Raw genomic sequence first — 25,522 nt, 5'->3', positions numbered from 1 at the left:
TCACCTTATGAACAATACTCAGGGTGCCCAAGTTTGATGGTGATCCATCTTTTGCTATTGATCATGTGACGAGAGTTGCTACATATACCACAAAAGCTTATGAGGTTCATCATGATGTGCTCATAATGTTGTTCATAATGTCCCTTAAAGGTCATGACTCATGGTTGTATAATTGCAAGCCTAGGAGTATTTCATCAATTGAAGCATTCTTTGATAACTTTCTAGAGCATTATTGAACTAAGGACCAGGCTTGCCCAACATTAGATATTGATTTTCAAAAGGAAGCCTTCATTGAACATAAGGAGGATCATGAGGAAGAATCCCTTTCTAGATCATCAAGATGAGATCATCGATGAAGACATTAAGGGAGATCTTGAATGGAAGCAAGATAAGGAGTTTGATGAAGAAGGTTCCTTAGAAAGTAAAATTGAAGATAGCCCCATCTTTTTCAAGGACGTTATCTCTGACATTGTACATATCAAAGACCTTAAGAAAGACGACCCCATTAACCCCTTGGACATTAGTGATTTCTTGCATATTGAAGAAGGTAAGATATCATTCTTAATGATACACCTTTTGAGCCCCTTGAAGAGCAAGGTGATCCCATGGCTCCTTTGAGAATTGACATTGAAGACTACTTGCATGTTGTAGAAGGGAAATGGGAGATTATTAGCTACCGCTTTGACAAAGACCCCATTTATGATGCTGATGATGAACCTGATAAGGATCTTGATTTGCCTTGTATTCCATGTCATTAAGAAACATTGATCACTTTTGAGCAATCCTTGGACCTTAGTATTAAAAATGGTGAACACATGGTGGTCTCCCCTTTTCAACTTGATTCTTGTAATAGGAAACCTGATTGGTGTAATTCCCCTTGCCTGCCTTATTTTCCCTCCTATCCTTCTTAGCCAGAGCGTGAGGATATAAAAGGGAACTATGTGAATAAGAAAACCTTTGAGAAAAAGTTATGGGGTTTGATCATTGATTTCTCCACGTTCTTGATTAAAGGAAAGACTTGATGGTGTAGGCCTGACTCATGTTCCCCTCCTTTGTCTGTTGTTCCTTTACATGATTCGTGGTTGCTTTATTTTCCCACCTCCCACCCTTGTGACGTTGCATTGAGTGCCATGATTGTCATGTTTGCTTTCAAATGTATATCATAATTGATCATAGGGATAGTAAATATTATCTTGATCTAACAATATGCTGGTTACATTGGCTATATGATTATACTTAGCATTTGCATAGTGTAGCATGCATGTTAGAGTAGGATGAATTGCATATTGATTTTGCATAGCTAATATCAACATATCATGTTCTTATACTAAAATAGGTGCATATAGATTAAATTTGCATCATAGATTTCTTTTTTGTATGGTTTATTATTTGATGAAAACATTGGCAATAAAACTACGCCCAAGACACATGCTTCCAACATTGTTCATGATGTGCAGGATACAGTTCTGCGTTCCTAGAGGATCACTGGTGTTCTCATGACCTCCCATTTGAGTACATGGTTCATGCACTCCACAGTCAGCTCATGTCCCAGTTGGAGCCAGATATTACCCACCAAAAGTGGGTGAACCCATAGGATAATTTTTCTCCTAGATTTATCTTTAGTCGGCAGCCAACATCCCCTAACAACCACCAGTATAGCTGATGTATTGTGCCATTTGATCTCTACTCCCTGAGCCAGTCATATGTCCCCTCGCCCATCTGTCGAGAGCATATGTTTGAAGGTGGGCAATCTAATACTAAAGGTATGTTTTTCATTGTGCAATCTGGTGCTTATGCTTGTTTTTCCTTGGAAACTTTGGGCATGGAATATTGGGTGACTTGAAAGAAGGAAGGGTAAGTTAATCCTCAATCCAAGTCTCGTGGGATCTCCCCTATTGGCCTATGGCTAAAGGAAGAGCACTACTTGGGAAACCCCGATTTTTTTAGCACATTCCCAATTTCCCATTTCACATTTTTCACTCCCCTCCACACATTATAAGCCCTATTTCATCATCTTCCCTTTCTAGGTCCACATGACCATTGGGTCCATAAGGCACTCGTACAACCCCTCCCCTTATCCACACGTTTGGGTCAGGCCTGGAAATGTTGCCCCGAAGGTTAATTCAGCGAAAAAGCGCTAAAAGCATATCATGGTCACAAGCAAGAAACAAAAGAAGAGAATATTATAAAATGCAAAAGATGGTCAGGAAATTAAAATAGCGCGTGGGCAAAATCCAAACATGAGCTTTATCCCTTATCATTATGGCCATCACCCTGGTTCCTAGGGCCTCAGGAGTGCCCCCCATATCGTTTAGAAGCCCATACATGTCCCAACCCCTAGTGGGCGATGAACTACCCCACCTTAAGGGGGTAATAATTGCTTGTATCATATACAGCATGCTCTCAACTCTTGGAGCCTCGAGCAATAATACAAAGAAAAATCAAGAAAAGGTAAAAGGCAAATGAAGAAGGGTGGAAAACAAAGGTCAGAGTAACGCATGTAGCCACGATTGCTCCCTCCTACATCTATACACTTAAATATGTTGACATCCCTCATCATTAACTTCTTTGAACCCATGGCATTTGCCTTTGAGACCCCTATGTCCCTATCCATCTCATCATTATTCACATGACCCTTATCAATTGAAGAATGTACCTTGTGTCTGTCTCTCCCCTTAGGGGCTGGGAACACCTAATAGGGTCGTTTATTAACCACTCCTACCTAGGGAGGTAACACTATTACAAGCTTAAAGCCCAAAAATCTGGAAGGGAAGACCATTATGAAGTTTCAATGTGCCCTTGATTAACAAGATTGGTTCACATAGATGCACAAATGAATTATTGTACTTGATGGTCAAGAAGTGCATTGGATCTTATATGTCATTAGCAGTTAGTTTCATCATGGGATGGGCAACTTAACTGGGGACTAAGCCCACCAGAGGATCATATTGACACCCCTAGGGGATGCATTGAGAGCCATGGGACTCCATAATCATTTAGAGCATCATTTCATGCCATGGCCACCCTCAGCACCTTCAGCAGTTTGTTCATTGCCCCAAATTATTCGTGACATGATGCACTTGGACCAATGTGCTACGGTCAGCTTAGCATGATCACGGCAGTTGATCCAAGGCCAAAAGGAGGTTTGTCTCACCCTTGAGACATGGGAGGGTATGCACCATCATCAAAGCCCTCATTTGGAGCATTGTACAGGTTTTTCTTTCATCTAAAGTCCCATGAGACTAGTAATTGTGCCCCAAACCCACTTTGGGGCCCCACATGATCGCTTGCATGGAAAATTAGGGGCCAACCCCTAATTCATCTTTATTGGAGCCCTCTCTCTCATCATGGCACTTAGAGGACTCAACATGGCCCTCCAATGGCCATACATCATGACATCATCAACTCGGCTTGCATACGGATGGCTAATTCATAACTTGTGATAGCTACTTGGTCGGTTTGTGACCAAGACTTGATTTAGCACATTATTTTATAATTTTGGGGGCTCATTAGGCTAATTCAATTTAGAGAGACTCATATAAATGGAAGTGAGTCTCATTTGTGAGAACTCATTATCGTCACTTGGATTCTTCTCTTGTAAAAGAACTCACACTTTTCCTTTGGATGCTATTGGAGACTCTTTCATGCATTTTGAGATTTGGAGCTGAAATTTTCGATCCTCTTTGGAGCAACTTCATGATTTGTGGATGGATATATCATATTGTCATCTTTAAGTGCGTCTTGTTATTTGCTTGGAATAATGTCTAATGTATGGAATTGATGCAACTAGTTAATGCTCTTGTGCCCTAATTTGTTGAATATCATTTTGGAAAGCTATTTGGTTGGCAATTGCATGTGTTACTCAGTGCATGACAAATGATGAATGTTCTTAGTGGATGAGATTTTGTCTTTCTTCCATGAAACTCCATAAATCTTGGGTGGGTAAATGTTGAAGGTTGATAGCTCGAGGCATCAATCTTTAGCCTCCTTAAGGACGATTTTGACCAATTTAGAATCATCTATGACTCCACAGCCCAAAGGACTAGGCACTAGTCTAAGGATTTCGGTGATCAAACTCCTCTTTCTCCAAATTTTCCCCTAAATTTTGGTCCCCTAAAGGTAGGGCAGAAATCTAGGGATTGCGACGAAATTTTAGGGAGGTGATTTTTTGGGAATCTGAGGATCCAAACATCAAACTCAAGGTCTAGGCTACCTATGCTCCAAGTTTGGTGGGAATCCGCCTGAGTTTCATCCCGTAAAATCACTTGCCTTAGGTGTTGCCCCAAGAGGGACAACCTAGGTCTTTCTCTCTCACCTTGGGACCTTCTTTGAGGGTTGTATGAGCATAGTATTTGTTGGAATAAGTCATAAGAAACCCTTTTTCCTCCCTTTCCTTGACCTAGTGAGCACCTTGGAAGTATTTCTTCCCACGATTATTCATAAAACCCTAGGTCTAGCGCAAGTCTTTCCTGAGCCTCTCAAAGGAAGTGAAGATCCTTTTGGAAGTGTTAAAACTTAAAACATCACAAAGAGCTTTTTTGAGAGGTTCTATCCCATCACTTGGAGTCTTGATCTTAGGAAATACCTATTATCATTGCATATCCTGAAACCCTAAGTCTTGAACTCCTTGTCTCAAGGCCTTTCTTTGAGAGAGTTTTAGCTTCTTTAAAGCATTGAGCCATTGTTATGTCTCTCCTTGAATGGGCTTTGTGGAATCACATCATACATAATCATAGAACTACTTATCCTAAGTGATTCCCTTTCTACCGGGCTCCTCCCATCGGTGAAAGTCTGTAAAGAGCAAGGGACTTTGACTGAGGTGACAATGGGTCATTGTCCCATTGTTATTGCTAGGTCTAGCTCCTTTTCCTATAAGGTTTCCATTCCTTAGGGCCCTGCTAGATTGTGTGGTAACAGGGCCCTTGCTATAAAATACTTGGATGAATCCCTAAATTAACACACTACAAAAAAGAAATGCAATGACACAAATAATTCTCTCTTTGTTATCCAAAATCACAAGTACAACGAAATTCCCTTCTTGAACCAAACTAAATAGGTTCAAAATTGTTACATTTATCTAGGCAACAGGTGGGGGTGGGATCATACTAGATCCCTAAGGAATCATACTAGTCCAATTTGCATGGGGTATTGGAAGGACATCAAACCTAATGTCAAGGCTTACTCGCTCGGGCTTGGACTTAGCTTAGCCAAGAGTAAAAACATTCAATCCATGCTTGTTATTGGAGACACATTGTTGTTAATCAAAGCATTAAATGGCAAAGCCTTTATAGTTGGCAATCAATTTCGTTCTCTAATCCGAAGAATCAATCGCCTCTCAACTCAATTTGCAAGCATCTCCTTCTTACATGTCAAAAGTGAGTTCAACACAGATGTTAATTATTGGTCCAAAGTCGGGCCAGCATAGAACCCAGAACCCTAATAAGAATGGGGTCATTAGCATATTTCATATCCCTTAGATATGGTTTTAATTTTTTTCATAGCTCAAGGCGCAAGGGGCTCATCACCCAAGGGAACAACTAGCGGTGTCACATAAATAAGGATAAGACATGGGTTTCCCAACCCCTCTGCTCACTTCAAGTAGCTCCACACATGGCTATTAGGTTAATCTACACTCAGGTTATTTGGGATTGTGGACACCTTCTCCTGTGTCTATGTTTGTCTAGAACTTGCAAAGGTCCAAGCTTAGTGATGTGTCATTACAGTGGATAGAAGTGATCATTGGTTGGTTCATGATCTCCTTCCTCTAAGCTCATGGTTCTTGGTCAGGGTAAGACCCATTCAGTAGATTTTGGGAAATCATTTACTAAGGTGTTGTCCACAGATTTGCACACCCAAGACAAGTGGGAAAATCCTCAACCCCACAAGGTGTGTGCTTTGTGGCAATGCTCAGAGAAGGGGTTGTCACCTATTCCCAACTCTCTCTATTTAAGCTCTCTCCTAGCTAAGCTAAGTGGGGGGGTCCCTAAGAATGATTCTTAAAGGAAAACTTGTTAATGATAACATGGTCTAGGAGATAATTAACGAATTAATTAGGCAAACTTGAAATATAACTTGAAATGGAATTGATTTAGCAAGTTTAAATAATTATGAGCATATAAAATCAACAAAATAGATAAATCAATTATATTCAACAAGATATCCTGCAAGGAAAGATTGTGAGTAGATCAGTGCCTTCAATAAACTACTTGCAAGAAATATGTGCTCAAGAAGAAATTACAATACTTGGAATGGGATATAGTTTTCAAGTTACAACAAGTTGTAAGAAAAGGAAAGTTCCAAGACAAGTGTTAGTGAATCAAAACTACAACAGATTATATACAAATTTGAGATATCAGCACCAAGATGAAAATCGATCTTGCAATAGAATAGAACTTAAAGACAGATGCTCAAATATGATATAAATTTAAAGGACGATTTGTGAAAATTCCTAGATCTAACAATCTCAGGAATCCTACTGCAAGCAGCTGAATCTACTTCTCCTAGATGGTAAATAACATTACACACTTGTTTCAGATTTCTTCATGAAATATCGAAGTAAATTACTGAAGCAGCCTACACCAATTTAATATGATTCTAAAACATAGAAACTGAGCACGGAATATAGAAACACATAGGACACGGTTATTTTTGGACAAATGGTCCCCAGAAAAACCCAATGCGGGAAAACTGGTGCAGCAGCGCTGAGCGTTTTATTACTATGCGGGAGAAATTTTAAGTACACTTCTAGGATGCTCAACTAGCAATCCAATACAAAGAGAATACTGAACAAAACGTTGGTGAAATGATCTCACCCTATCACTGGAGAATCAGTGACTGATCCTGCTACTCTGGAGGCTCTGCGTCACCCTCTACGTGGCCTCTGCATAGAACTACGTCACCATGGGTAGCTTTTGTGTCACCCCTCTTGGGATTTACGCTGCCTCTCCTCTAGATCCTCTGCTCGTTGAGAAATCGACTTTCTGCCTCCCAGACTCACACCCTGGCTTCCAGCAACTGAACTTCAACTTCCCTCAGCAGGAACTCAACTTCCCCTCAATGACTGCATTGCCTTTGTGTCAGCACTACGTAGGCCAGCGTCAGCCTTCCTTTGGACGTCTTTTTGTCCTCTCTCTGCCTCATACTCTCCGGAAATTCCTTCTCCCGGATTCTCACTGCCCCTCTCCTACAAGATCTCCTCAATCGATTTTCCTCTGAGAACTTCTCACTTCGGAAAATCGATTTTCTCAATCTCTCTGTGTTTTCCAAATGACCCTCAAGCTCCTTCTTATATCTTCCTGTTGAACAACCAACGACCTAGATTAAAACATAATCAAAGGCTCATATCGTTTTGGCTTGATCCATGGCTTTTTCTAGAAGTTTCACCCCTGATTAAATTAATACCCATTAGTATTTTAATTTTCCTAAGTTTAGGCTTAGGAACTCCATTAAAAATATTAATTATTTTAATAAAATCACTTCTGGGTGGAATTTCCCAAAACGCTTTCTGGGTTCTTTGGAATACATCTGCCCAAGCCTCCCTACAAAATTTGAGGCTTAGGGCACATCTGATGCTACCCCAAATCAACACAATTAACATGAGCATAAAAATGAAATAGACAAGTACAAGAATATTAAATGAAATGCTTGCAAGTGAATGAGATGCTCACAAATCTAAATTGTACAATAACCAATTATGTGCAAAATGAACAAGGTTATATGTGAGTGTGTGATAAAGAGTTGTCTTGGTAAATTTTATTACATGCCTATTCTAAAGTGTGACTTCCCCTCAATTCCTTCAAATTGGTAAGGACTAGTAGGTAGTTGCAAGAAGGCTTGGATGAGGAAGCAATGGCTTTATTAATGATACCCACCTAGGACTTCAGGACAACCTACATACTTCGTTCCTACAAGGGACCTAGCCACACAAGAGAATTGCGAGGTCGTGTGTTTTAACCATTCATCCAAACTCAAATCTAGGGAAATTGAATGACAGTTGAGGAAGTTTCCTAAATTTCTATCAACAAGCTTATGCTTGGAGGTAAAATTTTTGAGACCCTAAGAATGTAATTTAGATACAATTGTTTCAAATGAGATGACAATTAAAGTGAAATGCTTCAAAAGTAAAATATCTTAAGAATATCAATAGAGAAATACCATTCCACTTTAATGATCAAATAAGCACATAATAAAGTGAATTTAGAATATGTCAATGGCCAATGAAGGAAATGTGAATTACTCAATGAAGCAAAAGCGAATTAGATCAAGAGGCTAATAAAACTACTTCAATGAACAATGCCAATTAGATCAAGTAGTTAGTGAAGCTACTCAATGAAACAAAAGTGAATTATTTTAGGAATGAAAATTAAATATTAGATCTAGTAATTAGATTATGCAATGAGCAAGAAAATAAACATCTAGTAATTAGATTATGCAATGAGCAAGAAAATAAACTAAGTTAATGATGCAAAGTAAGCAAGAAAACTAGCTAAATGCAAAACAATAAGCAATCATCCAAAGGATCCTCCTACCTAATGACGAACGGGACGCCACGGGGAAAAGACCCAAGCCCCCTCCAAGAAAAAATTTCTTTTATTATTATTACAAGTAAAACCCTCTTATAGAGAAGTAAGGGTTTGGGATCTTGAGGAGGGTTTACAAAAATAAAGCTTCAAGAGCCAATACCCTTCCTTAAGATATCAAGAATGCAAAGGAGAAGTATTTACAATGATTATTTGTAAATTTACAATGTAGATTTCCTTAAATGAAACGATTTGTTTCCTCCAAAAAGATCCTCGCTCAAGCCTTGACGTCAAGGGTTTCTAGAGGAAAGATTTGCGCACAAGAGGGAGAGAAACCCTCTTCTTAGATCCACGAACAAGGGTATGGACGACCTTCAAAAATTATATATTTATGGATTCCCAAGCCTCCAAATCGAGATCCCCTTCAATACGCTTTTTAAAAACCCCTAGTCATCTAGCCTCCACAAGGTAGATCTGCGCGCGCGCGCGAGAGAGAGAGAGAGAGAGAGAGATGAAGGTGGTGGCTTGATCCACAAACTAGGGTAGGTTTTAGCTTCCAAAATGTTTGTCTCCTTGATCTTCAAGCATCCACCCACAAAAAAATTAGGAAAAATCTCCAAGCCAAACCCTTAATCTTCCTTCAGATTTGCGCAAGCATAGAAAAGAAGATCCAAATATATACAAGAGGAATATGTGATTTATATACAAGAGAAATATATATACAAAATGGTTAGAATATATACATAAAAAATACAAGTGCTAACCCAAAGAGTATGAGGACATTTTTGCTCTTGGGCAAGCAAATAATAAGCTCTTAGAAAGCTAGATTATTGAGTTAAAGCGCACATATAAAAAGTAGATCTTAGAATTGATAATATTTGCAAGTTATGGCAAGGAAACTCCCTTAAAAAAAATCATTTGATAAGCCCTTGAGAGAAATCAATGTGGGTTCTTCCACTTCTATCCCTTGAGAGTTGGTTCATTCAACCAAAAACTTACCCAACGCTCAAGATCTGATTCAGAAAATTATAGATCTCTACACACTTCAAAAGATATTGTTAGATCCACAAGGGATTGGACTACAAAATGAAAAAGAAGACTAGGGGTTCAACCAAAAACCCTCTAGCGCTTCTAGATTTAGAGTGGTCCTCCATTCCAGAAAATTACACAAGATACCTTGTATAAATTAAACCAAAAGTGGCATATGAAACTCACAAATTATAGATCAGATGGTGTAGAAAATTAAGCACAAAAAGATCTGAACAATATTACCATAGAAGAAAAAGAATAACACCATAAAGCATGTGCCCCCAAAGTCTTTCTTTATTAGATTAGAAAAAATCCAATACAATAATCCTGCAAAGCTTCGCTTCGCCAAGTAGCTTGATTTTTACATGTTCCAAATGAGAGAGAGATGGCTCTCTTAAATAGAAAAAATTCCTCTCCAAGTGATCCCAAGCTAGGACGTCTTGATCCCAAGGAAGAAATGACTAGATTTCTCCAAAAAATTCGTAGCCCTTGATAAGCCTACGCAGATCTCCATGAGGGATAGTCGCTTGCCTTGGAGTGGTTGGGTGGAGTGAAAAATCCATGTTGGAGTGGTTTGGACCACTCAAAAAATATTCTCCATCTTTTTCCTCAAAATCCTCTCATTCAAATCAACCAACTTTGGACCATCTCCTCAAAAATTCGATTTCTTAGGACATTAGCTTCTTCCTTGGACCATCAAATTTTTTCTTGGTAATTTTCTTGCTTGATTTATGAAGATTCCATCACTTTTTGACTTGACTTTATTTCTTAGGAAAGTCCACTTCATTTTTTACTTTATTTCTTAGGAAATTCCACTTCATTTTTTATCACTTTCCACATGGAGAGAATTTTATTTTCTTCCCACTTTTATTTTCCAACTAATTATTTGCCACTTTTTTGCCAAAATTTATAAAAAAAAATCGATTTTGAGGGGTAAATAATCATTTTCCACTCTCAAAGTGTGTCTAAATAGAAAGTTGAGGTGTAAAGGTCTAATTTTGAGTACTCATACCCCCTACAATGTCAATAGACAACACTTATTACATCATATATCAAATTTACATAGAAAATTCCCGTAAAGCGGGAAATTTCGACAAATAAAATTTGACACTTAAAACTCAACCAAATTTTGTGAAACTTTAGAGATGATCTAGAATTGTAATATACATTAACTCTAGACACTAGGATTCACTTAAGACTCGACCATCAAGCCGCACTATAGCTTTGGGGTATATCTGGGAAAAAAACTTAACCAATTATAAGTGTTGAAAAACACAAATAATGAGCTAAGGAAAAAAAACTCCCTAGAGTGAACTCACTTGTTAGCAAAGTCCTAAGCTACCTAGGCTTTTTACATGACTCTTTTTCATCATTCTAGAATCATTTTTAAAATATCCCCGTAGGGCTGCAGAATTTGAACAACTTACTAATGAAGGAGGAAGATGAATTCTAGAATTTTGACATGATCTGATGATGATGGAATGCTTCAATTATACTTTGATCATGGAGTCTTGACAAATCTTCAAGTGTAACTTGAGTGGTTAACAGGTCCCCTTTGTTCTTCTGGCTCCCTTTCATGGTATTAAGTGCACTGCATGAATTTGTTCAACCCATAGATACAAGTCTATAATTCTAGGGAAAAAGGAACTCTAGTTTTAGTATGCATATTATATGGTTTCAATCTACAACTAATTGCTCCCCTATTTTTCTCTATTGTGGACCATGTTCTTCAAATAGCGTAGAGATGGATAAGGCAAATGTCAACGAAATCCACTAGGTCCTGCGTAGGCAGGAAGAGAAATACTTTAAATAGCAGAGCCTTGTCAGCCATTACTGCCAAGTCAACAAAGCTAGAACAAGCCAACAAACTCATAGCGCAAATGTGATGAGCCTCTTACATATGCAAAATCAGAGGACAGACTGCTTGGAAATGGAATGCAACTGCCTCAAGCCTCCACCTTTGGGATTCGCAAGCCTTTGTGATGTCTCAAGCAAAGCTAAATAAAATGCTTGGTATTTAGATTTGGAGATTCAAAACACATGACTAGTAGATTTGATTGGATTGTTCAATATCTTGAGGATAGGTCTAGGTTAGATTCGGTGACTTTGGGTGATGACAAAGAAAATAATGCGGAAGGATGAAGCAATGTAGATTGAATCAAGAAGAATGACATTCATGCTTGAGAATGTTCTTCATATTCCAAGCTTGAAAAGTAATATTTTTTATGTAAGTGCAATAACCAGTGTCAATGGTGGCTTGTCAAACCAATGAAAGCAAGGTGACACACCCATTATGATTAAAGCCTCTCCAACAACAAATCTACGTATACTCCTGCTTGTTTTTGCACTAGTACTTGTGATTGTGGATAGGACCCAATGCAAGTCTTGGGCAACTTTGGAAAAATTGATAACCTTTTTTAGGGCCTCTTAGGCACTGGGATGCACACATGAAACACTTCTACCACATTGTACATCTCACGTCAAATAGCTATTGCTTGCAATGGAAGCATTCTAGTCACAAAGAAAATTTTCAAAATTGTAAGCAATCATCTAAGGAGGGGATAACCATTTTATGATAGAAAAGAAGACAAGGAAAATTCTTGTATCAAGAGTAAAGGAACATGGCGTTTACAAATCTGGGGAGGGTGATATCTCAAACTTGCATGCTTTGGTAACAAGCAATGTAAGTATCAACAGCAGCAACAGTTCATTGTGGCACCAAAGGTATGGGCAAGTCAATGTTCAGTATAGTTCCTCATTAACAAAAATGAAAAATGGTTCTTGGATTATCATATGTACAAAAAGGGAAAGGAGATCTTTGTGAGGTATGTGTAGAAGAAAAGCAACACAAAGTAGCTTTCAAAGATGAAAAAGCTTGGAGGGCTAAGTAGTGTTGGATTTAGTGTAATGTGACATTGATGGAACTATTACCCACCCTTGTGCATAACCCCTAGGAGAAAAAATTTATCCTATTGTTTAGCTTGAAGCTTGCTAGCCAACGGCCTTATCGTGATCCTCATATAGCTAGGCCTCAAATGCCTCTCATCCATGCTCTAGTCAATGCTTTCTTTACATATATCCTACTCATCCAATGAAGGTGGGTCATCAAATATGAGGTGCCTTAACCAAATTTGTATTCACATGCTTTCATTTAATGTTTAAGGGCATTCTAGTATACATCACAAGTTGAATTGGATGATACACTGCTTTTGTTTGTATTCTTGTTCGCATGCTTCGCCTAGGTGGTCATCACCTACCCCTAGTCCAATGTGACCTTCCTTAAGGCATTTCTTACACTATCTAGGATGGGCACAAATAAGAGGCTACAGTTGATGTTGCTTGTCATGATAATCCATACTTAACACCCTCCATCCCTCCCTTATATCCACATCCCATCTCCGCATTGATTGTTATATGTCACCAGTATTGGTTCCCTATTTTCCTCATCCTTGAGTAGAGACCTGATGATGCAACAAAAAGAAATGAAAGAGCATGAACCATCATGTTAAACTACAAGAGATCGATGGGGATAAATTAAAGTGCATGGACAAAAGCCTAACCTAATCTCTACCCACCCATCCCCCCACCATTTTCCCTCACCCAATTCCTACCTAATGAATGAGTTATCTAAATAAAAGGAACTTTAATTATCCCAATCTTGATGAGCAATGAAATGCTTCATCTTTAAGGGGTCAATGATGAATCAATGAAAGCTTGTAACCCAAGTCGTATCTGCAAAAGAAAAAAGAAAATCAATGAAGAAAATGGTGCACAAGAAGGGTCGTAAAATAGGATGAGGAAAGGGGTAACTCAGGTCTCACGATTGCTCTCTCTTCACATCATAATGCTCAAGGACTTTGAAATTTTATACCCGGTACAAGGTAGTGGCATCCTCCATGAAGTAAACTCCATACCATGTCATTGATCACTTGCACCTATTGAATGATGGGTCAACCTACGAACTATTCTCCCCTTAGAGTTAAAGCACCTAATAAGGACTTATGATAACCCTCCCATACCTAAGCATGGTAACCTATTTACAAATCATAAGCTAGAAGGAAATTTGAAATTGATGCTTGTGTAAAGTACTTCGATGCCTTTTACATTAAATATGGTCCACTTTGATACTCTTGTGGTTCTTGCACCACCTATTATGTTGATCTCACTTGATTCTGTGAGTATGTGTTAGATTCTTGCTGACATCCAACCCCATTTGATGAGTCCGCTAAGCACTAGAACAACGATGTTGACTTCCTTTTGAGGAGCGTTGACCTTGGGATGCATTCAACATTGTTGATGACACTCTCTTCTCCCTCCAGGACCTAAAATATTGCACATCTGAGCAAGGGTGTTGCTTAGAGAGTTGATGTACCCCAAAGATGACAAGACACTCCCAAGCTCGCATTGTACCTTCTTGATGGACATTGCATTGTTTCTAAGATTATTTGATAATGATGATGTTGTTGATGATGATGATCTGAGACCCCTATGGAGGGGATGGCATAGTGCTCTAGATGATGGCATCATGCCCTAGCTCCATGACATCCCCTGCATGTGGCATAGATAGATGATGTGGGCTTATTTTGATGATGACGTCTTGGTGAAGGAGCCTTGCTTGATGAGTGCATATCATTTGATGAGAAGATGTGACTTTTGGAGTGAGCAACACCCCCTTGAGTCATCCATTGCAAATTTTAATGAGAGACACACTGTTTAGAGGATGATGCCACCCTTGGAGGCATTTTAGCTCGGAGTAGTCTTTAACGCGACTTTTTGAAAGCCTTTCAGGCGATTTTTTCCGGTGAAAATCCAGCAGTAATTTATTGGAATCCAAGTTTGATAGCTAATTTCTGCACAATGAAACCGTCCCAGGGGTTTTTCAGGGTGCTGAATCCGAATATGTAGTTAAAAAACCATTTTAACTGCAACAAATCATGATTTCATCTCAATTTCTTCCGCCGGATTCCGTCACCAGAATCTCAAAAAGTCGCATTATAGACAACTCCTTTTAGCTCATACATGTGGGTTAAAAGAGGTTTTTTTTTAACTTTTTATGTTTTATCATTGAGTTAGCTATCTTCGGAGGTCAATTTGTGACGTATCCAACTTGTAATCATATTTTATATTAGTTGTAGGGCTTTTGATCTATTTTTGACTAAATCGACTTGGTTTCCTTCATATAAGCAGCAGTAAGTCAATTTAGCCTTGGAGAGTAGTGTGCGCTAGCTTGTCTCTTTTCTCTTGGTTGCTATGGAACATTAAATGAGCAAACTGTTTTGGGGAGGATATTGTGATTGGATGGTTCTTTCTCTTGGATGATGAATGGAAATTCTATGGTAATGTTGTGCTAATTTATTATAAGTATCTTCTCCCATCTTGTACTTGTAGAATTAGGATTTTAATGAAATTTCCACTAAACTATTGTTGAATCTTTTATAGCTCTAACATCTCGTTGACAAGATTGTCATCAAGTTTGTATTGAGGAACCTAAGTATAGCTTCCTCCCATTGTCTCCAATAAAATTGAAAGACATGGGTTTGAGGAATTGAGAAACCTAAGTGTAACTTTCCCTTTCTCCCTTAACTCACTTCCATTAGTCCTCTTCCATAGATTTTAGCCTTAGACTTAATTAGTCCTTGATGAGTAAGGCACTAATCAACTCTTGTGTCAATCTCATAAAATAACAGAAAACTACAACCCTTAATTTTTCTTTTATGTTTCCTAGGGTAAATTAGGGTTAGGTTACAGTAAAATCTGCATTTTTCAGCATTATTTACCTTCGACCTTATAGTCCTAGGGTTAGGCTTTGCATAACTAAATAGGAAAATAAAAAATATTATACGTCGTGCATTTTACAACCATTAATTAGGGGTGACATCTAAGGGGATTTTATTGTTGTTTTATGTGTTTTCAACCATTGAAAATTGTTGTAATCTATTTCATAATTTACTCGTTGAATAGCCCATAATTTTCGTTTGTCTATTTTAAATTTTGAGCTATTTTATTATTGTTGTTATAAATATTTGCATGTTGTGGTTGCGTTGATTAAAACCCTTGTTTATAATAGTAAAGTGTAATTTGTAGATAGCATGTGTCTGGGAACTTATTTGAGCCTCTCCGGGACATACTATGCCCTCTAGATTTAGCCATAGGGTTCTTTGAATTCGTTGTCTTGGAAATACATCTTATCTCACCCAAAACCCTAATTATTGAACATTTGTCCTTGGGTGATTTTATCGTAGAACCCTTAGGGGGTATTTAATCTGGGAACACTTCAGTTATTTAATCCCTGAGATCTGATGGGGAAGCCTCCCTTGTGGGGATTACATCCAACCACAGGATAAGGGAGTAGTTACTAAGGTGACAATGGTGACTAATCCTATTGTTGCTCTTAATTTGAATTTCTTAGTGAGGTTTTGCACTAATGTGCTAGATTTTGCAGTAACAGGACCTATGCGAACACCCATAATATTTGATGCAAGTTACTTCTTAGTTTTAGTTTATGACTTCTCTAGGAAAATGTGGCTTTATTTCATTAAGAAGAAATCTGATTCATTTTCTGAATTTAGAAGCATTTTAGGCAACAGTAGAAAAGGTGTTCAGGAGTATAAAGGTCCCATTATCTGAGATGCAGTACACACGACAATGTAACTGTTCAATAGAAGCCCTAAAAAGACAATAAGGGACACTCAGGAGAAATCCATAGCTTTGTCATTTGAAAAGATTTGGTTCCATACTATGTGTTACTTCCAACTGAGAAGAGATCAATGTTAGATGAAAATGTAGAACACTGATGTTTGTTGGTTATGGCGATATTGCAACTAACAAAGTAATAATTAGGAGATGTAGTTGTAGATGAAAATTCAGGAATTTTTCAGTCCTAAACAGATCTGATATATGATGATAATCACTGTTTGAAAGGTGAAAATTCAGCCATGATGCAATATATATATTATAAAAAATTGCAAGAAGTAGGGAGTCACCAAGGGTGGATGTGCAAGCTGCACATGCTGATCAAGAGAGCTAAATAACACCAAATCAGGGGGTAGACAATGCTGAATTGGAGGAGAGAACTAAAAACCAAAGAACAAAGAAGTACTATGGCACTTTGAAGTTTGGAGGATGTATGATTGAAGGAACTTCCTCAACCAAACGAGAAACAGCCAAGTGGGATGCCTATGATAAAAGATGACCAGCAGGAGCATGCCTATTTTGCTTTTTTGCTGTTGTTGATCATTATGTTGCTAAAAATGATCAATGGAAGAAAGCATTTAGGGAGGGACCATAGGGTAAAGACAAAATTGCTTCCACAGGGAAGAAAGACATAATATTGCTAGCCATGGGAGTTCAATTTGTCCGGTGTAATTCCGAAATGAATGTAAAATGCAGTCAAGTTCAGATAGAGGTACAGTGGACATAATGGGCTCTTTACAGGTCATGGCAAGCTCAGAAGGTTTGGTTTTTTCCACATTCATATGTTATGCAACCAAGGTGTAACAACAGTGCATTTAGCAGAGAAAAAAAATAGATTCTGCATTGATGGCAGGTCGGTAGGCTGAATTTTCAGCCAGCATTGACTCAAATCAGGCTAATAACTCGGTGGGCACCTAGATGGTTGATGACCTGGTAACAACCATTCTAGAGACAGGATTTGCAGTCAAATATATCTCTCTGTCATGGGAGCATCAAAGAGAGGTATGTAGTGCACACAGATGACAGCAAAATGGGAGGTGGTAAAACTTATTCTATCGCTAATCAGATGGGCTACTCATAGTTGAGCTGCATACAATTTGTACAACTTGCTCAATCCACATAAAGACTACATATTTAATGGTCATAACAAGTACTTAGGTAACTAGTTAGTTAACTAGATAGTACTGCAGAATAAAAACGTCTTAGCTTTATGGAATACAAAGAGTCTTAGTTAACTAGGAGAGTGCTTCAGAATAAAATCGTCTTAGCTACTCATTTCATGTACTCATATAAAAGTTTAAAACAAGTGTTCTTTTTCAAAATGAAGCTGACATCATTCAAATCTCTATCCAGTTTGTTGGTGTAGTTGTCTTCTGCTATTGTTGTATGTATTTACTAATAGTATTGTAACAAAAAAGTCACATGGATCAAGAATGTAATAAAAGTGACATAGACAAAAGGAAAAAATCAAGTTGAGTGTTGGTGACTTCAACAATTAAGTGAGCATGTTGTTAATCCTATTATAGTTGTTGGATTGACAACAACCCCTATGATAGAGTTGTTTCTCTACACCTTCTGCCTAACTTTAGTTGATGCCGATTGTTAATAATATTCTTCATCTTTGGAGCTTGAACTTTGAAACTGCATAATGGCCATGTCCTCTAATACACGTCACAAACTTAATGTGACACCATACCAATGACCATACAACTCTTTTAAAATCACATATGATGTCTCCAAACTAATAATATTGTGTCTACTTAAACTTTTGCATGTCTAAACATTTAAGTATAAATATAGTATAATCCAATAAAAAGGTTATAACATAAATCCAAATAACCACAAAGTCATTATAGTATACATAAGAAAGATCCCCATAGAACTAGTTATACTTGGCCTCTAGAACTAGTTATACTTGGCCTCTCATTACTCGAATGAACAAATCTAATTAAAACTCCATTGTTAACCAAGTTCAAATATAGCAAACTCGAAATACTGAGCATTAAAAGAACTCTCACTTGGTCCTAGTTAATTATTTGATTTCCTGATTACTAGTAGTGTACACTATTCCATTGATAATACAAAATTAAGTGAAAATATTGTTCAAGCATGCTGTAGGTGTGGATCATTTTGATATAACAGTTAATTTTTCGACTTATCAGGAGCCGTAAGGACTCAATCTCTAAAACCTTAACACACTGTATGATTACTAGTAGCATACACTATTTTGTTGAGAACACAAAATTAAGTGCAATTATTGTACAAGCATGCAATAGGTGTGAATCTTTAGATAAAAAATTGTAACTAGAATAACCTGAAGTTCCACATCAATATAATCGGCTCCTAGCTCCATAGCTAAGCGAAGTACATCTAGTCGATTTCCTTCATCACCTTCATATGCTCCACCTTCCCATTTTGGCCTGAAATACAAGAGTGTGAGAGGAAAAGACAATAAAAGACACTAGGAAAAGATCTTATAGCACATTACTTGACCAATTCTACCTTGCAATAAAGAGTTGATAATATCACAAGGTAACCACTTCTAATGACAAAGTCCAGGAGATTGAGATTAAAAAAAGGTTGTTAGGAAATAATCCTTTCTATCTTGGGAAATATCTTTTCAAGTTGAAATATATGTTGAAAATTATGTCTTTTAGTCATTGTATATGGTCAAATAATCTACTAGACTAAATTAAAACATATATATAGGTAATGCATCTAGCTTTCTATAAAGAGTCAATAAAGCTTTAAGGCATCTTGTTGCAATAAACAAAATAAATAATCAATTAAAAATCTATATTGTCACAAAGTTCAATTTAAAAATAGATTGTTCTCTTAGGAAGTATCTTCACTTTAAAAATATATGTTACAGATATGTGTTTGCATATTTTTCTTCACTAACTAAATAATCTGCCACAGTGTTATAACTTATGAGACTTGGCAAAGACCCACAATTTTTCTCAATTCTTGTAGAGTCCATGAAAAATGAGTAAGTGTATACTTGCCCTAGAACTCACCAAAATGTACCCCAATAACCAAGCGTGCACCCCATATTGAAAGGAATTAAAGAAAATGCTGAACTGCAATTTTTGGAAGAAGAAAAGAGCCAGAACACATATACTGAAACCCTAAAGGAATATAACCCGAAAGCAAGCCTCATTTCACTCTAATTTGGTCATTTTAAGAGATGAAGTGATGGATAAACTGTTGTATTATAGAATTTATGGATGGAAATGTCATTATTATTTTTTCTACACAAAATTTCCTGTATGAACTTTTTTCTATATGCCAAATATTGTTGAGTCTTGCACTGAGTTTAGCCTAGTCAATGAGTCATCAAGTCCTAAGTTGGCAGAGTTTCAAATGGGCCTAAGTCTCACAGCCTAAATCCACCCCTGTTTTTGCAACATCTATTTCTCTACACAATACAAATGAAAGTAAAGAATAGCATAAAGCTAATTGGCTGATTAAGTTGAAATTTAGACAAGAGTGAAATGAAAGAGAGTGAAAATGCAAATCGATATGCAATCATCCTTTGAATTCAATGTTAGCTGAATTATCTATCGTTCAAAATCAATGTTTTCTTAAATCCATATTTAAGCCATATAGTTGATTCAATTAAACACCATTAAGTTCATTTATTTTAGTAAAATTTCCTTTATAGTAATCATGTGCCTTTAAACTTTTCTCAAACTTTTCTCAAGACAAGCAAAATTAACTCAATTAAGTTGACTTTAATTGCCTCCTATAGCTACCTCAAACTTGCAATTGGACTTTACAAGTAGTGGAGAAAACGATGTTGCCTTCAAAGTTCAAACATGAAAAAATTTATTCCAAAGTTTTACTTCAAGGTATAACTCTAGCCCAATTTCTAGTATTCAATTTCATATTTCTTATTCTAAGCTTGAATATCTCATCACAAAAGTAGACTACATACAAGTACTACAACCTATATAGATGTGCACTAATTGGATATCTTTTTGACCAAATTCCATCATAGTTTGTTATTCATAATTAGGTTAAGGAATCCTAGGAGTCACATGCCTAGAGGGTTTGGATATTTGATACCTTGCCAAAGGTTTCTTTCTCTAGTATTATGTTCATGTTGATCATTCACACCCAACAAAGGGGCTCTACTAGTATTCCCCCACTAGGACGAAACTCTTGGCCAATGAATCAATGCAAATAAAATGTCCAATAGAATTCCTTGGCTTTCTCCTATCATTATGCCAATTCCAAATTGATTGGTAAATCTATTGTTGACTTCTGATAGCATCGGATGTGCTCTAAGTCTCAAATTTTGCAAGAAGGCTTAGACATATGTATTCCACAATGCCTGGAAACGTTTTTGGAAATTCCAACCGGAGACAATTTTATTAAAATAATTAATTACTTTTAATGGGACCCTAAGTCTGAACTTAGGAAATTAAAATAATTAATGGGTATTAATCTAAACTGTGGGTGTAACTTCTAGAAGAAGACGAAGATCGAGTCCAAATGATCTGAGACATTGATTAGAATCTAATATGGGTCATTCGTTCTCAACTAGAAGATTATAAGGACATCAACGGGCATTTGGAAAACACACCAGAGGCAAATACTCAATTACCCGAGTAAGATCGATTTTCTCACTGGTTGAAGTTCGGCAAGAGAAAATCGAATCAGGGGGAGAGTTGCAGGTGAGAAGGAGAGAGAGAGAGGGTATCAGCATCAGTCTGGAGGTCGGGAGCAAAAGATGCAGAGCAGAGGGAGGACAGCGCAGAGGCTATGACGCAGAGGAGGGGCAGCGCAAAGGCAGTGTGACGCTGGGACTAAGCAGTTCTTACGCAGGGGCTGACACAGTGAGACGCAGAGGGGACGGTAGGTCCTCTCCTAGATCAGAAACTCATCGAGAAGTGTCTGTAAAATTTCTCACAGAGAATCCTCTTTTATTTTGTTGGTTGTATCTTGTAAATGAGATTTTTGCTGAAGAATAATAAAGAAACCCTGATCTACTGCACCGGTTTTCCCAAATTGGGTGTTTCCGGGGACAATTTTCCAAAAATAACTGTATCATCGTGGTTATACTTGTGCTAGTATTTTTCTTTGCATTCACTTTCCACGGTGTTTTAATTGTGAAGGCTGCAGTAGAATTTATTTCGATATTTGTTGTAGAAACACTGTGAATAACTTATTTCTGAGTTAATAAGTAGAAGAAATAATATTAGTCACTGCAGTTTGGTTTCTATTTAGAAATTTTCACATGGAATCAAAGTCAGGTTAAGCAGGAGTGTAGACCGGAAGAGCCAACATTAAAGAGAAGGAGGGAGTTCGAAACTACTGCATAGGGAGAAAATCGAATCCTAGAAGAATTGTGCAGTCCAGCCTAGGAGGGAAAAATTCTCATGAGAAAATCTCTCTCTGAGAGAGTCGAGAAAGAGGAAGATTTCAGAATTTAAAGTTTGTCAGTGATAAAGGTAGTACCGCATAGCAGTGTTTAGGAGAAGACGCAGATTTCCCTGCAGCAGTTGCTGGGGCAGGATAGCATCAGAGATCGTTAGAAAAATAACACAAAGATGGAAACTCAAGATGTCTCTGAATTATCTTCCAAATTAGAAGAAGAATTTGCATGCTTAGCAAGTTTAGCGTCAGCAGATGTTTGGTACATTGATAGCGGGGCTTCAGCCCTTATGACTGGAGTACGAGAATATTTCTCAAGCTATCAAGAAGAATAAATGGACTTCTAGATTACTATGGGAAACAGAACAAAGTGTACTCTGGTAGGGAGAGACATCATAGCATTTCAAACGGAAGCAAGAACCAGCATCCGAGCCACCAATGTTCTGCATGTGCCTGGGTTAGGAATGAATCTAATTTCAGTATCCCAGTTACAGGACAAGTGATACGATATATACTTTATTGGAAAGAAAGTATGTTGAAACCACTCAGCCATATTAAACACACACATAAAATAACTACTCACACACATTAAAATAAACTCATAATAAAATTAACAGACACATAGAAAACTGATAAGGCGGAAAAGGCAAAGAGCCATCACTTGGTCTCTCTCGCTCATGTAATTCTCTCTTTTCTATTCAAATAATTTAATAATACATTTAAATACATGAGCAAGTGGTCTTAAGATAGTGCGTCTATCTTAGACTCACTTGGTTGAGACATTTTCTCAACTTACACACTAATTTAGGAGAACTAGTTGGAGAGAATCTCTCCTCCTAACTGAACTCCCTAGTTTGAGGAACTAACTCCTAATTCTCTTGATTTAATTTATTTAATTGAATATTTGGATTTATAATTGATTTAATAAGAGAGTGAGGCTAACATTCCCCCCCTCAATGATAAATCCAAAAAGAACAAGGAACCATCTTCCAAGTTCTCAAGTTGTTCCTCAAAAAATCATATGCCTGAAAAAACCGCCAAATCTGGATGCTGGAAAAAACTCAAATCTGAAGAGAACATGAATCAGCTGCATGTCTGATTCATCTCTGAATGTCGCTTGACAACTCCATCATGTGCCAAGCCGCAAAAGGATCCAAATGCCATTTGCTTGAAAACAGCATCCGATGTCCACTAACAAAATTTGATGAACGCCCACTGGCATATTTGCTGATGATGATCACCTACTAGCTGAAGATGTCGAAAAACAACTCAATGTTGCTTTTGCTATGATGAAAGCTGCTCACTACTGCTTTGTTGTTGGTCGCCCACTTGCGAATTTGCTGATGCTCACTGCTGATGAAAAATGCCCACTCGCTGCTTCGCTGATGTTGTTGAGACTTTCAGTCTGACAACCACTTGTCAATTTCATTGACATTTCCCCCCCTTTGTCAACTGAAAGGAGAGACAATCATCTGCATTTGATATCTAAACTCCCCCCCTTCAGGTGTAGGAGAGTTTCACTATTGTACTCCCCCATTCAATTGCACAAGAGTACCATCTTCATTTGACTGTTCGTTGCAATATGTGTTAGTAAATTCGATTGTAAAACTTGTACAATCTTTTGGCGGTGGATGACCATTCCCAGGGATCAATCCATGAATAATTTATCTTCAATCTGGCTCACTGTTGTTGTTTGCTGCATTCCTCTAATGAATGATTTGACTTGCCACAATGGTGGCAAGGATGAAGATCAAAACACTGATCTTCCAGATGACCAGTTCTTTGACAATGAGAACATTTCGATTTGTCTGCAACTTGAGTTTGCATGCATTTATGTTTGTCTGCACTTTCAGTTTGTGTGCATTGATGTCTGTCTGCAACTTGAAAAAGAACTTGCTGAGGTGATATGTTCAAGTAATCTGGCACTGACGAACTAAATGGGTTGTGAATAATCAAGGATATGTAAGTTGTTGTTATCTTCGACATATCCTAAGCCGCGTCGATTCTTGTTATTTTGAATTTCTTCCCAAGGCTTGATGATGGGTTTGGAAGAAATTTGAACTAGAACAACTTCAACACTTGAAGTTGTTGGGATGAATGACTTATCATCTGGATGGTTCAAAGACTTGAAAGCATCACTCTTTCCTTGCAATTTATTCCTTTGAAGTTGCGACTCGAGTTGAAGAAACTCAATGGTTTCATGTGTTTGTCGTAGATGCCGTGAAAGATCAGCAAAAGTTTCTTTGCTGATGTGCACCATGTCTTCATCACTGGAGATGATCAAACTGTGAAGAATGTTTAACAACTGAATATGTTGCGCCATCTGAACTTGCTCACTTGAAATCAAGCTCTCTTGTCGTAGATGTCATGCTGTGAACTGTTTCACTTGATTTTGTTACTTGCATGACAGGCTCGCTTGCTATGGGACTTGAATGGCACGCTCACTTGATTTGTTGCTTATTGCACTTGCTAGGAACACTCGCTAGAGTTGTAGAACTTTCTTGATTAAAATCTGGAATTCACGCTCGCTTGATGACAATTGTGTTTGCGTGAATGCTCACTTGCCTTACTTGATGACTTCACGCTCACTTGAAGGAATAGCCACGCTCGCTTGATGTCGATTGCTTTGCTTGAATGCTTCATGGACATTTGTGAATGCTGTAAGAAACTTTGCACTTGATTTGGACACGCTCGCTTGATTGGTTGTTTGAATGACACGCTCGCTTCAAACATCCAAGCTGGAAGAGGAAGAGAGAAATTGGAGCTCGAAGCAACAGACTGTATAGGTTACAGCTCGAGTCTCCAATGGCACTGATAGGCAGCAGTCATAATGGTGAAAAGGAACTGAATGAATTATGGCACAGGCGAATGGGACACTTACACCATGGAGCACTGAGGATGCTTAGAGAGATTGTTACAGGAGTTTCAGTCCTTAGCACTGAGCATGATGATTTATGCGGAGGATGCATACTAGGGACGCATGCTAAAGCAACGTTTTCCATAAGCAACAATAGAGCAAAATGTGTATTGGGATTGATACACTCATATATCTGTGGCCCAATGTCCACAAGAGTTCTTAGTGGTGGCAAATACTTCGTCACCTTATTGATGATCACTCTAGAAAAACCTGGATCTATTTCTTAAAGACCAAGGATGAGGTCTTTGATTTATTGAGAGAGTTTAAGGCTCTCGTTGAAAACATGACAAGGAAAAAGATAAAAGTATTGCTTTGGATAATGGTGGAGAATATACAGACAAAGACTTCATAGATTTTTGCACAAAGGAGGGAATCAAGAGAAAATGGACAACTCCATATAATCTGGAGCAGAATGGAGTAGCAAAGTGAAAAAATAGAACTATTGTTGGGGCAGCAAAAGCTATGTTGTATGATCAGGACTTGTCTAGATTCTTATAGACAGAGGTTTGCAACACAACAGTATATATCCAGAATAGAACTCCTCACAGAGCATCCGGGAAGAGAACACCCGAAGGTGTCTTCGCAGGGAAGAAGTCAGAAGTAAGTCATCTCAAGATATTTGGAAGCATGGCATACTGTCACATTCCAGACGAAAAGCGCAATAAACTGGATCATAGTGCAAAAAATGGGTACCTCGTAGGATATAGCAAGACCTCAAAGGCATACAGAATCTACATTCCTAGTAGCAGGAAGATTGTAGTGAGACAGGATGTGAAGTTCATGGAGGATAGAGCTTTCAGGAAATCTCAAGAGATGCCAGCAGAAGGTCAGTCAGTAGATGTTCCATTAGTCCAGCAGTAGCAGGGGAAGCAAGGAGGACAGGCAGGATGACAGACACCTGGATCGAGTACAGTGACCAGTACCAGCATTTCTTCAAAAGAAGGAAATCCAGATAGTTCTCAGCAGATGGAACGACAGGACCAGG

At 38.0% G+C, this 25,522-nt stretch overlaps 1 protein-coding gene across 7 annotated transcripts in view; it reads right to left on the bottom strand.

Annotated features, from left to right (window-relative positions):
• Positions 1–25,522, bottom strand: part of LOC149203487 (bifunctional 3-dehydroquinate dehydratase/shikimate dehydrogenase, chloroplastic-like) — a 233,068-nt gene that overhangs the window by 106,942 nt on the left and 100,604 nt on the right. For all 7 annotated transcript variants that reach the window (XM_089403456.1, XM_089403454.1, XM_089403455.1 and 4 more), the window contains one exon: positions 18,556–18,661. In XM_089403456.1, coding sequence (XP_089259582.1) covers positions 18,556–18,661 — 106 coding nt within the window. The remainder of the gene's footprint in view (positions 1–18,555; positions 18,662–25,522) is intronic.

Source organism: Pinus tabuliformis, chromosome 2_1 (genome assembly GCF_031772625.1).
Source record: "Pinus tabuliformis cultivar Carrire ecotype Pingquan chromosome 2_1, CPIR1, whole genome shotgun sequence".
Lineage (NCBI taxonomy): Eukaryota > Viridiplantae > Streptophyta > Pinopsida > Pinales > Pinaceae > Pinus > Pinus tabuliformis.
Note: the sequence above shows the minus strand (reverse complement) of the source record. Positions and strands in the feature narration are given on the sequence as shown.